Here is a 16,315-nt window from a genome sequence, read left to right on the forward strand (position 1 = left end):
CACTGTGTTTGTGTCACTTCATTCATTTCATCAGTTTTTCATTCATCCTTGTTGTCGTACGTACCCGTAGAGGCACAAAAGCGACGGGGTCTGCGCAGGTTTCTTTCCTTGTGGTTCCACTATAGCAAATGTAGTGTTGCAAACTCATTCCATTAGAGATCGTGTGACAGAGTCGAGGCAACCCATACATCATTGAAAATTGAGGGATTTTCTTTTTAGAAAAGGGAAATTTCGATGGTATATTGTCCCTCCGATTCTGTCCCGAACATGACAGGGGAAGAAAAGGGGGAAGGTGTGGAGGACAATTGAAAGCGAGACGGGTGTTTTAAACATGCCTGATATTGCCCTTGCTTAGTGCATCTTGGAAAAAATAAACGGTCTCTGTGGCGCAGTAGCCGAATTATCAACGCGAAGGGAGCGTGCATCAATCAGCCAGCTGTTTTGCATTATGTGTGGCTGTTACTGAGTTGTAAAATTGTTTAGCACTGTCAAAAGCTCATACCTGTTTCAGTGCAAACTGTTTGATTTCATGATGAATACGGAAACTGTACAAAGCGAAATCAGAGACTTAATATTTAACGTTGTTGAATTTTTGGAAGGAAGTTAGCTACAAAGCCTGTAGCAACTGCAACATATGGATACGGCGGAAGGGAAGGAAAAATTCTGAAGTACGAAGCAGGGCAGTATGGACTGAGTGAGTACTGTAATTTTCTTTAACTCGATGCTGAATTACATATTGCACAATAACATCGCTCTTCTCGTGATTGTCTGGATAATTTCCGAAATATATGAAATTTGTAAAAATTCAGTGTTAAAAAAATCATGAAATATAACTCTGTCATAGCCTAATTTTCAGTGAAAGGTGATCAAAACTTGGGTTCCAAATATATTAAGCATCATTATGTACGCAAAAACGGGTGCAAGTATTTGACAGGGGTGGTGTAACGGGTCTCACTTACCGCACAACACTTGAGCAACCTTGTGTTTTGACGTCATAGGAGAAAGCTCTTTAATTTTAGACTAAATGCCTACGTTGTCAGGTTAGGCTAGCTAGGTTTAGTTCTCTTAGCCTAAATAATAATTTCCCATTGTATTTATGCTAGTGGAACATAACCTAACCTCGTAGGCATTCCTCGTCTGACGTCAGAACACAAGGTAGCAAAACTGTTGTGCGGAGAGGAAGACCCGTGGTATAACACTTCTGGACGCGAGACTAAAGCGCACACACACATAGAGACAGACCACGAGCCGCCACTGCATGGGAGAGACGCTTTATTCTCTGGAGAACGTTGTTGATTTTTGCTGAAGATCCTTAGGGATTTCCTTCATTACTTAAAGTATAATCTCTTGCATTCGGACTCTTCCCAGGACAATTAGTAGAAGAATCATCGGGCCTAGCTTTTCAATCAATTTCGTGCAAGTGCATCGCAAACGATTCGTCAACATCTTTACAAACAACATTTGCATTTGTATTGTACCTATATGTAACGGCAAACAGTTGACAAAATTGAAACTGCAATAAAAATAACACAACTTTGTCTTCTTTTGATCAACGTGTAAATATAAAAATTGAAAAGGATATTTGTGGAGACGATGTGAGAAGCACCACGCTCCGGCCGTCTTTGCCCCCAGGTATCCGTTTATCTAAGGCTGAGTGAATCAACGAGCAGCTCCATGCAGAACCATTAATGGAAAAATTCCCACATCAAATCACACCCTACGGGAATCGAACCCGGGTCTCCCACCTGGCAATCAGACACCTTACAGACTTTTTAGAAAAGTATTTTCACATATTATTCATGGTCTTATCTATCATATTCTCAATATTCATCATGTCAGACAAATATAAACATCCATGTCTCCTCCGGGATTCGAATCCGGAATCCTTGGCATCGTAGCAAAGTGCACAAACTACTCTGTCAAAGAGGTTGACAAACACTGCACCTCTATGCAATATTACCAATGAATAATATCAAGCTTGACAGTGAAGAGAGATCAAATATGCATGATCCCTTTGTCGCACATAGACACAAGACCAAACGTGACACTTTTAAGTGACAGTATCTACGCTGTTATGTTTTCCTAGTTCTTGCTAGGTTGCTTTTCTGCACCTTTACGTTAATCGAGACAATGAGGATACTTGAAGATCATATGATATTGATAAACTGAGACACGTGACCAGGCCACGACTCGAACCCGAAACTTACAATGTCTAAATCGTGAGTCGACCCTCAAGTCGTTTTACCACCAAGTCGACGAAGTAATGTTTCCGCATGTATAATATTGAAGTGTTTAATATCATTGATAAATTCTAACAAATACAACAATAATGGTTTATTATTATTATAATGAATATTATTATTATTATTATTATTATTATCATTAATGAATAAATATGAATGCACATCAACAATGCACTCTTACATATTTTAAAAAAAAATCTCATTTGTTGATTTCAATAAACACTCCGTCACAAATTACTAACTATAACAAATATAATAATTTTTTTAATTTGAATTTTTATTACTCCATATAAACCATATACATTGGTATTTGGAGGGTTCAGTACAGTTCAGATAAAAAATATAATTACAAAATTTCTATAATTTACAATCTAAATATTCACTGACATTATATACCTAATATTCCTTATTAACTAATACTTTTTTTTTAAATTTGTTTTTGAAACTTGTCACATTTTCTGCTTTTATATCATTTGGTAAATAGTTGAATATTTTAATTGCCATGTGTTCGGGTCCTTGTTGAACTGTTAGCCTGGTGAAGAATGTCTTTAGGAGCTTTTTACTTCGGGTGTTATATGTATGTCCTATTGAACTTCGTAGCGTAATATATTTTTTCTCGCCTATACGAGTAATGCAATTTCATATGTTGTATGTAAGTTTACAGTGAAGGGAAGGTTAATACTTTTTATTTCTTAAAAACGTCTTGCACGATTCCCTAGTCTTTATTCCTGCTACAATCCTAACGGCTTGCTTTTGTTTTCCAAATGCTTATAAACTTGATGGTGAGTTCCCTCAAAATGCTATTGCATAATGTATTAGTGAATGAAACATTGCATAATACATATACCTGAATTATTGAATTTGTATTAAGTGTTTGTTTTAATATTCTCAAGTGCAAATAATAAGAACACAACAAATTATCGGGTGGGCTGGTGCCCCACGGTCCCATATAAGTTGGCGTCACCGAACAAAAATAATATTCATGCAAATATCCTTGCCAGCCCAGCTGAGAAACCACCGTTTTAGATATTTCTCATTCGAAATATATTGTCAGATTAATAGTTCACGACAGGGCTCTAGTACCTGCTGTTGTTGTTTCAAGTAATTTCAATGAAGCTAACAACGTGGTGATCAATATTTCCAGACAATAAAGCGGGAGAGTATACATACAGATAAACAGAAAAAGAAGAGACATCTCAGGAGCTTTACCCATCCCACCATTCCATTCCCGTTGTATTAATTAATATCATTTGACAATCACATCTGGCATACATCATGTGTTTACATTATTCGCAATTTGATTAAATTGTTGTGTGAAATTTGCTTTGATAAACAGAGAAAAAATTAATTATGTTTCTTGCCGGCTCTTGTATAGTTCACAGTACATACAATATTCCAATTAATTAGCAGTCCCTGCGATAATTTAATTTTATGTTTTAGCAAGTGTGGGAGGATACGATCTCAAATTTAAAAAGGTAAAGTTGAGTGGGTTTACAGCAAGTGACAGCAAGGCTTAACGAAAATCAGACTTGACAGGGATACTTTTTTCTTTTCCTGTTTAATCTACAAGAAAATGAGCAAGATAGAATGTAATATAGGAATAAGAAGGTAAAGTTCTCCGTGCATATAGCACCGTGCCATGTAAGCACACTTAGGGGATGTGAAGTGTAGCACATTGTCGATCTCTGCCAATTTGGAGGTGATGTGATCAGCACCACGCGCCGGCCACCTTTACCCCACAGAGTTGCCCCAGGTACCCATTGATTTGTTGCTGGGTGAGCCCCAGAGCCGCTTTATGCAGGGATCATCCATTCATATATTCAAAATTAAACTTACGAAATGAACCTAATAATAGATTGATTGATTTGCTGTTTTAAGTACACTTTATGCACAGTAAGGCTAATCGGGACTGGACCTACAGTTTGGAGTGTAATCCGAACCACTATGTGGCTCCACCGGGTATCGAACCCGGAACCCCTGGATTACAAGGCGACCTAATAATAGATAGACCGTCTAATAATCATCTAATTACATACATACATATATATATATATAGATTGATTGATTGAGTTGATATGTTTTAAGTAAACTTTATGCACAGTAAGGGTAATCGGGACTGGACCTAAAGTTTACAGTGGGATCCGAAACACTATGTGCCTCCACCGGGTATCGAAAGAGAGAGACGGGGAGAGTATAGCATCATGCCACGAAGCAGTGATTCCCAATGTGTGCGCCGTGACTGACTTACAGGAGAGCAGCGTAATGTTCCAATATCACTGGTCTACAAAAAAAATATTTGTGAATGTTACAAGAACAAAACAAGCTGTTTCTAGAAGTTGCTGAGCCCCTGAATGCAGATCTAATTTCAGAATTTCTCCATCGGGCTCAGATTTCCTGTAAAAATGTTTTTTGCATTTTCCTACCTCAGCCTATGTTCTATATGTATTGGTTGAAAGACTTGCTTTCACAAAAGTGCTACAAACGTAAAAGGTAATAAATCTGTGTCAGTATACAAAGGAATGAAGTAAATGAGTAACATGAAAGTGTACAAACATACCTAACAATGTTTCCTTCCCGATTTCCTACTAGACTTTGCCTCCGGAACATCTCTTCGTAAGGCCCAGCAGTAGTCCGACAGAATTGCGGCTCTCCATTTGCCTTGATACCGCTTTTCCATTAGAGCAATGTCTTGGTGAAACCGTTCACCGTGTTAGTCACTAACGGCACCAAGGTTAGTTGGGAATTTAAGAGACATGTTGCATCCCATACGTTGGTATGATCTAATTAGTCCATCTACAATATTGCGATACTTCTCTGCTTTATGGTTGCCTAAAAAGTTTTTACATACACTTGTAAAAGACAACCATGCCATTTTTTCAACATCTGTTAATTGTTGAATGACACTCTCGTCATTCATCAATTACCTTATTTGAGGCCCTACAAATATTCCTTCTTTAATTTTGGCATTGCTGATTCTTGGGAATTTCTGTAGCAAGTACATGAATCCACGTGAAATTCTGTCCATGGCTTTCTCAAAGTTTTTAATTAGTCCCAATTTTATGTGCAGAGGAGGGAGATACACATTTGTGGGGTCAACAAGAGGAGTGTTTGCCACATTCTTCTGTCCAGGCACTAATTCATTGCAAAGAGGCCATTTTTTCCCACAATAGTGAATTTTTCTGTCTCTGCTGTCCCAAAGCAGCAATGCTTTGTGTACCCAAGCTGCATGCCAAGCAGAATTGCAATTACCTTCAGATCTCCGCATATATTCCATTTGTATTTCTCATATTGGATATTTGTCAGAAGCTGTTTCAAGTTCTCATACGTCTCCTTCATGTTAACAGCATGAGCAATTGGTACTGATGTGAATTTGTTTCCATTATGGAGAAGTACAGCATTCATACTAACTTTGCTGGAATCTATGAAAAGACGCCAATCGTGTGAACTGTATTCATGGTCAAGACAATCCATAACAGATGAGATGTCATTACAAAAAACCATGTCTCCTTCGTGAGAGAAATATTCTGAGAAAATAGTATGGCGGTCACGAAAAAACAAACTTTTGTATCGCAAGCAAGGAGATTCCAACCTTTCAGTCACATAGCTAAAAGTTCAGACTGTTGCTTAGACAAATTTAAATCCCGCGTAAGATCGTTCAGATCCCCTTGTGACAATAAGTGTGGCTCCATTGATGAACCGGACACTTTAAATGTTGGGTCAGCAGTTACTTCACCTCTTGCACTTTTTTCCCCGTGTTGGTCACGACAATCATCTTCACTCACAGTCACATCCTCAGGAGGCTTTGGTACCAGCAATTCTTCATTGTGATATACAGGTCTCATGGCTGATAGTAAATTTGGGTACTGCACAGTGTTCCTTGTTTTCGACGTGACTCCAGCTATTTTGGTCAGGCAGAAATAACAGTCTGTTGTGTGATCTGATGGTTCCCTCCAAACCATGGGAACAGCAAACGACATGTGACGTGATCCTTTTAACCAGCTTGTCAGAAGTGTAACACAGGTCAAACAGCATATGTGGGGGGGCCCATGTTTTGTCCTGGTCCCCAACTTTACACCCAAAATAAAGTTCGTAGCACTTCTTTATAAGAGGGGTAATTCGTCGCTTTTGTGACTTAAATGTCAACTCTCCACATATATAACAAAACGAATTGGGGCTATTTACGCAGGTACGAGGCATTTTTTTATGCACTAACACTACACACGACTTCTGAAACTTCGAATTACAACCTAATCAAAGGCAGTCACTTCCCACTCCGTCAGAACTCACAATGCTGAGACGCACGTGACAACAAACAACACTGCGATTCTACGTGTTCGGACATCACTCATCGACAGTGTTGCCATGCCTCTGTCTTATACACGATTTGGTTTGTTGCGATTGGAGGAAGGCCCCTGGCCTTAGGAACGTGCTGGTCATTCTATGGTCATATAATGACTGTTATTCAACAATATCTGTAGAGTAAATATAGGTTAAACTAAACCACAGCCCAATAGGCAGAATTTTCATGAATTGCATTAGGTACAGATTAGAGTGTAACAAGAAAACTGAGCCCGATAGGAAAAAACTGATTTCATTTTCAAATTCAGCACCATCGACTTACCTTAGAACACCATTCACATTCCTTGTAACAAATTTCATGTTGACCAGTGTATTTTCACTGAAATTCAATCAATTACATATATGATTGTTCCAAATATGTGCTTATTTACTACTTTTTACATATAAAATGGTACTAAATTTAAAACATATGTTTATTTTTTAACTTAAGTGAACCACTCACCTAACAAGAGTTGCAAGTGTCAGATAGATCTATATCCTGACTTGGGCGCTTGAAACACTAAGGGCACCATGAAACCTGTCATAAAGACACAGAATTACTGAAAGTAGGACCCCACAGATTCTCTATCTGTAAAATAGTGGACGTGACGTAACCAGCACCACTCTCCGGTCACCTTTACCCCCCCCCCATCCCCAGACTTGTCACCAAACACGAATTGATTAGAAGCTTGATCTAAACATATATCACGTGAGATTTATGGACCACCTTTCATTTAAAGGAAATCTTTGTGTGTTCTCGGACACAACAAGTAACAGTAATGAATTCGCAAACAGAACCAGTTTGTGGACATTGCAAAAGCTTAACTGTACTCACCTAGAAAAGCGAATCCTTCGCTTGAAGTCCTCGATTCCCTGACTCTCTTCAGAGCGGCTTCAAAGTTCTCGGGTAAGTTAGCCTCCTTCATGGCCTGCCATATCTTGGTGTACTTGTCGCTCACGGGGTAGTCCCACACGGCCAGTTTCGCCCTCTCCACATCACTCAGACTGTCGTTCAGACTCATGTCCTTCCATATCCTAAGGAAAGAGAATCAGATCATGTCCCTTATCAAGTGTTATGCTTCTAGAAGAGTCAGCAATGACGCAATCTGTAATGTAATCATTAGTGAAAGGATTTTAAGGTGCAAAATTATGGTCTGGAGAAGTAAAAAGAAAAGGTTATGAAAATGTTTAAAAGAAAGGTGCCAAAAAAGGTGCTGATAAAATGCCTTTATTTAGGATGACCAGACATATTCTTTTAAGAGTATTATACTCTTTTAGAGGTTCATATACTCTATACTCTTTTCAATTTGCAAAAATCCCCAAATATACTATTTACCATAAAAACAAAGGTAAATATGATATTGAACAATATATAAAATCGAAGTCACACACAGAATGTTCATCGGTTTCTGAGACACGTAAGCTGGATAGTTTCTTCAAGTATATTGATGGATACAGTAAGTCAATATAGTTTGGAAAAACTAAGGTCGCTGGATTTATAGCAGATAATGCACCATTAAATTTTGGTAGCATAAACAAGACAACATCAGGAAATAAAAATGTGCACAGAGAGTTAGAGTGCAGATTAGGAAAAAAATATTTTGCCTATTTGTTGTGGGGCTCATATTCTACATAAAGAAATTTCTGCACCTTGTGCGAAAATAATACCCATAGATGTTGAGAACTTGGTTTTCAAAATATACAATCATTTTAGTATTTTTACTGTGAGAACAGAAATTTTGAAAAGGTTCTGTGAATTTATTGGGTGCCATTATGAGGGTCTTTTATACCACTCAAAGATAAGATTCTTCTCTTTACTTTAATTATACGTCAGTATATTATATGAAGCGATAAAAGCCTATTTTTTGAGTGAAGAAAATGCTCCAATTGCTATAGTCAATTTTTTTCAAGATGATACAAGTGAACTATGGCTATATTTTCTGCATGCACAGCTACTCCTGTTTAATGATACTATTTTGAAAATTGAAAGGGGCGATATAACTGTAATTGAAGTTTCTGTTCAATATTTTCAACTACTAGAGAATAGAACAGAACTTTTTCCCATTCTCAGCAAAATGTTTACTTATGAAACTTGTAAAAGAAGGGAGTATGAAGGAGGAACATGCTTTCTCTGTTTGAAATAGGTTTTATTGTGAAGTGGTAAAATACTTAGAAACATGGTCACTTCGTTTTTTTGAAGATGTCAAGAAACTGAGGTATTTACTCCTTGACTCAAGAATTTCCTATGAACAATTCCAAGAGTCATATTCATATATCCATCAACAAGCAAAACATAATTCAAATTCATTGGAATTTAATGATAATGATATTTTTGACACTTACTGTGCAATTTCAAAAGCCGTCGAGCCCTCTCGAATCACTACTTGCGTGTAGAGACTTGTTTCTTGTTTTCGTTCACTTGCTCCAGATTTTTCAGGGACAGAGTATAGAATATACGTGGTCAGTAAAATGTAAACCTAAGTTTGTTCCGTACAGCTACACAAGCAAACTTATCCACTAAGGATCAATCGGATGTCGAAGGGGCGTGTATGAGACTGGATCTATACCTCGCAGTTATCAGGATGAGTGAAGTGAACAAGCAATGCCAGTCTCAATTGCACAATTGTATTATTGTTAAATTTCTCGAAGATTAAACCAACAGTTCGGTAGTGAAAAAAAATCGAAAGCCCAAGTGTTTGCGTCGTATAAAACGTTTGTTAAGGGCCGTGAGCACTGTTATATATTAGTGGAAGTTAAGTTATGAAGCTAAGGGCTGAAACCACACTGAAACAGTCATAAATTTCAAATAATATATATATTGTTGTTATGGTTACTTGTTGATTTTATATACATGTGTTATGGAGTTATAAAAATTTTCGAACCCAAGTGTTCAATATTATACAAATTGTGTTAGTAACACACAATAGTAATATATTTAAAAATGTTAAAGATACATGATAAGTTATTCGAATCAAAACATGATAAGTGGCGACGATGGATTGGATACATTTGTAAGTTTAACAATTAATAACATTTTTGGAGTTGCATAGAAGATTGAAATCTTAGAAGTTCGAAAATGAATACATTGTCATTCTTCGAGTCCTATGAGGTAGGAAGTAATATTAAAGCTTATGTACGAAGATTTGATTCATTTCTAAAAGCACAAGAAGTTAAAGAAGATAAAAAGGTTCATTTAGTGTTATCAGTGATTGGAAATAATGCGTATGAGGCATTGTATATTAAATTAGCTCCTAATGATCCTAGTAGTTTTCCTGTCGAGGTTTTGCTGACGGAACTCGTTGATATTTACGAACCTAAAACAAAAAAGTTGCTAGAGATATATAAATTTAAAAATGCTAAAAAAGACCATGGCGAATCAATGCATGATTACATATCACGAATTAAAAAGTTGTCATTAACATGTGGGTTTAAGCCAGAAGATTTTGATGAAGAATTACAGCAGAAAACCATTTTTGGACTTGAGGAAGGTACATTAAAAAGGAAGTTAATTATTGAGACTCCAAAGACGTACAAAGATGTTTGTGACTACATTAGGAATCATGAAGTACTAGACAGATTTGGTAGCCATATTGAGCAAGACTCAAACATCCACAAAGTTAACACGTACACTCCAAGAAATATGTACAAGGGCAAATTAGAGGTAAAGAAATGTTATAAAGGACAATTGCAACAGGACAGTCCAAGGAATGTTAACTGGATTTGCTATAGATGTGGTTCGAAAAAAAAACCGGACTTGAAGGTTGTCCAGCTATGGGGAAATTTTGTATATTTTGTGGCAAGATAAATCATTCTTTTAATGCTTGTAGATACAAGAACGAAATAAAGGATGTAGATAAGAGATCACCTGGGAAGAAGGTAGATTTCATGCATCAAAGACAACCTAACTACACCTCAACGGCTGTGCAATATTCAAATAAGACTACATCAAATGTAAGATCTTCTTCTTCAACCTCTGAGGAGTAAGATAAGATAAGCAAAACTGGAGGCAAAAAATTTGATTACTGTGGAGGTCAGCACAATATATTTAGTAGATATAAATGTAATAAATACTCGATTGCCATTAGTTTTAATCACGGATGCAAGTGGCTATATAATAGGTTGTCAGTTGACACATGAAATAGGAGTGCAGAAACTTATTGCATGTTTTTCAGCTAGTACTTTAACAGATAGTCAAAAAAGTTACTCTCAAGCTGACAAGGAAAATTTGGCAGTAGTAGAAGTTATAAAACATTTTCATATATATTTGGCAGGAAACAAATTTAAAATTCTAACAGATTCTTCAACAGGTAAATCGATATTAGATCCGGACAAAGCAATTTGTCCTACAGTATCTATGAGATGGCAAAGATGGAGGTTACTTCTAGCAAATTATGATTATTTCATTCATTACACGAAGAATGTAGGAATGGCTGATGTCTTGTCCAGATTACCTGTGTCACGTTTAGTGAATGAAGAAGAGGATTTACATATTTATTTTTTGGATAATGAGACATTGATGAGTGAAGATCCTTTAAGAGTTGAGGAAGTAATTGAAGTGATGAAACAGGATGAAACATTGATACTAGCATATGAATACACAGTGAAGGATTGGAGGAATATAGCATGTATAGCTGGTGGAGAATTGAAAATTTATTCTCAGAATAAAAATGTCATAAATTGCAATAATGGAATGTTATGCCATGGTGAGCGAATTGTAGTGCCAAAATTATTGAGAAATAAGGTTCTACAAGACTTGCACAAATTTCATTCTGGAGTTGTGAAGTCCAAACATGTTGCAAGAAAGTACTTTTGGTGGCCAAGCATAAACCAGGATATAGAGAATTATGTTCTGTCGTGCGATGTGTGCAGAAGACATCCAAGAGCACCAAATAAACAAGAGTATGGTTCATGGAAGCCTGAAGATGAACCATTTCACAGAGTACACATAGATCATTTTTTCTTCCATGGATATAAATTTCTTATTTTAGTGGATGCATTTAGTAAATACGTAAATGTTTGGCAAGTTGTTCATTTAACAGCTGAATAAACTGTTGAGAAGTTGACAAATCATTTTTCCATTTTTGGAATACAAAATACCATATGTTCTGATGGTGGCCCACCATTTAACAGCAGGGATTTCCGGAGATTTTGTAAGAATCATGGAATAAAATTAATTCACACTCCACCGTATAGACCCTGTGCAAATGGAGAAGTTGAAAGGCACGTACAAATCATCAAAAGGTACATGACTTTAACAGGAGAGATACCAAAAGGCAACGTCAACAGACGCAATGCTTCTGTGGATAAATTCTTAAAGAGAATGTTGTTCTATCACAACAATACAGTAAATGTGATTATGGGGAAATCACCAAATGAAATTGAGGCAGAGCATTATAAGGAAGGATCTGGAGTATATTATTATTTTCCAGAGAAAAAGCAGTATGTAAAAGGCGAGATAGTAGGACAATTATCGCACTCAATTTTCAAAGTTAAGAGGGACAATTCCACAAGAAATGTTCATTTTTAGTTTTTGAAGCCAGAGATTTCCAGAAGGAACTAGATTGGAAGTTATGGAAATGGTGAACGCTCGAGACGATGTACAGAGTAGTTTGGTGGTGAGCATCATCAATTTGCTAACTTGGACTATACGGATTTACCTTCTGTGGCTCACAATGAAGAAACGGAGCAGCAGAGACAAGGAGGTATGCGGGGCCTGGAGAAGCCAGGATGTTCGAAACAAGAGTCCACTGCAGCTGCAGCATTTCCAGGAAGGTCTGGAAGGATACATAAACCACTTTGCAGATATGAACCAGTTTAGAATGGTTATGATTGTTGTTATTATTATGTTTCATTTTGCAACCAAGGGGAATATTGTTATATATTAGTGGAAGTTAAGTTATGAAGCCATGGGCTGAAACAGCCATAAATTTCAAATAATATATATATTGTTGTTATGGTTACTTGTTGATTTTATATACATGTGTTATGGAGTTAATATAAAAATGTTCGAACCCAAGTGTTTCATTGAATATTATACAAATTGTGTTAGTAACACACAATAGTAATATATTTAAAAATGCTAAAGATACATGATAAGTTCTTCGAATCAAAACATGATAAACACGTACAGAGTACCACTCGTGCACGGCGGCGCAAGACAAGCTTGACGGCAGACTGCTTTAACTCAAGAGAAAAAATGTAACTGTGCTGAAACATCCTCCTTATAGCCCTGATCTCTCATATCATTTGTTTGGATCACTTGAGGAGGCGCTGGGAGGTCAACGTTGCGAGAGCGATGATGAGGTGGAGCGCTTCTCGTGCAATTGGCTTCGACACCAAAATATATCTTTCTATACCATTGGCAAGGGCATTAAAAAGTTACCAACAAGGTGGCAAAAGTGCTTTGATTGTAGTGAATACATTTGTATTTTTGCAATATTTTATTGTAATAAAAAGTTAGTGTAATTTCATTTTATATTTGACTCATCCACGTATCTATACAAGATGGAAGTACATAGGATATATGTAATACCCACATATGGAGGAGTAATATTTGTAACAGAGCAGAGAGACTAGTGTTGCCCACGGGACGAGACCGTACAGACATTTAAAAATTCGAGACGAGACGAGATTGATCATGTGTCCCGAGACAAACGAATATTTTCGAGACGAGACAGCATTTCACAGCATTTCCACGAGACGAGACAGGCCAAAGTCTCGTCTCGTGGGCAACACTAAGAGAGACACAGGCATGCATGTCGCCAGAAGTGCAAAATGCGTTAAAATGTAACTTTCACAACAAATTTTATTCTACGTTAAAAAATGGAGGAAACAGGATAATAAACAGTGTTGCGGTAATGACCGACTTATGATGCGTTGAGACTCTGGTAATTTAAGAGAACTGTTTTACCTTAGGCGTAGTTCTACCAGATGAATAACATGGTACAGTCGGAGAAAGAATTACCTGGGCAAAGGGACCTAGAATTTCGTAACGTCTTAAAGCCTGTTGTTTATGCAACCCAAATAACAAATTATTCGCTTAAGTTTGTCTGGTGGATCTGAGTTCTCGGGAAGGATTGAGTATTGATAGCATGAGTCACATGACTCATACCCCAGCAACAACAAACAACAGCTGGGTGCTACCTGGCTTCAAGAACAACATTTCAGCAACTGGTTTCTGAAGAAGATCTACTCGTAAGGAAATATTTTTCGAGTGATACTAGTCATTGTCAAGAAGGTTCACTGAAATGATGGTTCTCATCACAGGCCACATGCCACACGCTAATTGTTTAAGTCCATTTTATGCACTGGACCTACAGATTAAAGTGGGATCCGAACCAAATGTTCCTCTATCTGGTATTGAATTCGGAAGCCTTCGATTACATGTCGAAGACGTTACCACTATGCCATCGGAGAGGCAATGGAACGCCTTGAGAAAGAGACGAGTGAAACCATATTTGGCATAAATTTTAAAAATAAGACAATGTTTTGTGGTCACAGTTTCGAACCGTGGGAGAGGCATATATACTTTCTGTCTCATTGTCTATTTCACGAGTTTATAATTCTTCCTCAGCAACACGATTAATACGAGTGGTAGAAGATAAGCGAAGTAAAATAATTTAAACAGAAATAAAAGGAAAAAGCGAAACAAATTTTATCCATAATATTCTGCAGTCACTTCAGTCGTATTCACGGAATGCTACCTTTAAAGAGAGCCGTCGTGGTCTCTAAATTGTCTTTTCCCCTTCCTTTGTGCTCTCGATTCCCTCTGTCACGATTGGTCTAAAACTATTTAATGCGACGTTAATTAAACAATCCAAACAACGAAACAATGCACATTCAACTGCTCAACATTCCAATTTTTTTCGAATCGGAAAACAATTGAGATGCTGTAAAATGAAGCAAGAAGCAGTAATAAACTGGGAATTTGGTACGGTATAGAATTAAATCGGTGAAGATGTTCCATTTGATTGGATTTCTGTTATTTAGTGTCGCTATTCTTTCACTTTTGGCAAATAGCGACGATGAAGATGAGTAATGAGTGATGATATGATGACATTGATTAACGGAAACTCACCAAGAACACCCATGGTCAAGCCGAGATTTGAACCAGGGGCCCATGCTGTCGTAGCGCGCTGTGCTAACCACTCCGCAACGGAGGTTGGTTAGGAGTGGACATTATACCATATTTTGTGTGCGCAATTGGGATCAATCAATCGAATGACTAGGCATATTATATTATTAATATATTCATATCATAATATCACGTCATATTATTCGGCCCGAAGTAACATCACAGACATTTAATCTTGCATTATTGCCTTTCAACTAATTCTTCGACTTCAGGTTAATCACATCAATAAGATAAATTATGAAACACATGATAATGAATGTGGGATTTTGACAGTTATTTCGAATTACCTGACACAAGCAACATTAAGCAGACTCTGTGAGCAAGCTCAGTAAGTGGTCGACATTCGATCTCGTCACTAAAGTTCCCGGGTTTGAGTATCGTCCTTGTCACAGGTGTTTCAGTATTTCGTCATTAATTTCATGTAATGGTCACACGTCCGCGACTAGGAAGAAAAGTGATGTTACGTAACAAAATTAATAAAAATAAACATGATCGAAGGGTACTTATTTCATCTCTCACGAAATCTCCTACAAAACCGGGATATATGAAATATATGTATATTCACATACGTTTTCGATTTCTATATTTAACTAGTCGAGACCGAGAACGGGAGAGCAATTTTTAATTCTAGAAACCGAGAGACGGAGACACTGTCAAGTCTTGTTTCTTTCTTGACATCACCCTAATTGAGTTGTTCTGTTTGTTATTGTCTTTGTATTGGCAATTATTGTCATTATTCTTCCTCTGTCCTGTAGGTAAACCATAACGATGATTTATCATTAAATGAAGCAGATAAAAGGGCAAGAACAACAACATGCCTGCCCTGGACTTCAACCCAGAACCTTACGTAACGAGATTTGAAATTCTGGAGAAGGCATCCGTGTTTTGCATGGCTTTCCTTTCCTCAACTTCTGTTATTTTATCATACACGTATAAGTAAAATGGATCTGAGAAAATACGTTGCATTCCATAATTGTGTTCGTTAGATGCTATAAATGTGAACTCCAACATGGAATAAATTATTCCCTTTTGTATGTGGTAGAACATGAAATTTTCTTACACTGTGACAATTTCTTTTTTAGTTTTTCTGCACAGATAAGCCAATCTGGACTGGACCTTCAGTTTAAAATGGGATACGAACCACTACGTGCCTCCACCGTGTATCGATACCGGGATCCCTTGATTATAAGGTGACGACGTTATCATTACGCCATCGAGGAGGCCCTGTGAGAAAATGTTATTCACTCCATCTATACAATAATTTATTTAATCATTTACATTTTCGTCTTCTTCTTTCTTTTTTGTTAACTACTCTTCTACGACTCTTTTTTTGTCTTGGAATTTCTTCTTGTTTCAGGAAAAAATAATACATGTAGGCTGCATACCCCCCCCCCCTCGTGCAAATAGATAGAAAGCTCACTCACGAGAACTAATTTATAAATAACGTAACCATTAGGAAACAATTCGAACTTTAACTGATATAACTGCACATGAAACAATACTTACAGACGTTAACGAAATATCTATTCTTGTATAAGCTCACAGGCAACAGGTATCTGGTGAGTCATTCACTCTTGCTAACTACGAGCGAAGGTCACTG

General features: G+C 37.1%; 1 protein-coding gene across 1 annotated transcript in view; it reads right to left on the reverse strand.

The window, feature by feature from the left end:
- Positions 1 to 16,315, reverse strand: part of LOC145984499 (ionotropic receptor 25a-like) — a 148,762-nt gene that overhangs the window by 34,885 nt on the left and 97,562 nt on the right. Inside the window, exon 13 of the mRNA XM_083118157.1 lies at positions 7,417 to 7,616. Coding sequence (XP_082974283.1) covers positions 7,417 to 7,616 — 200 coding nt within the window. The remainder of the gene's footprint in view (positions 1 to 7,416; positions 7,617 to 16,315) is intronic.

Source organism: Lepisma saccharinum, chromosome 1 (assembly GCF_977018435.1).
Source record: "Lepisma saccharinum chromosome 1, izLepSacc3.1, whole genome shotgun sequence".
NCBI classification, from domain to species: Eukaryota; Metazoa; Arthropoda; class Insecta; order Zygentoma; family Lepismatidae; genus Lepisma; species Lepisma saccharinum.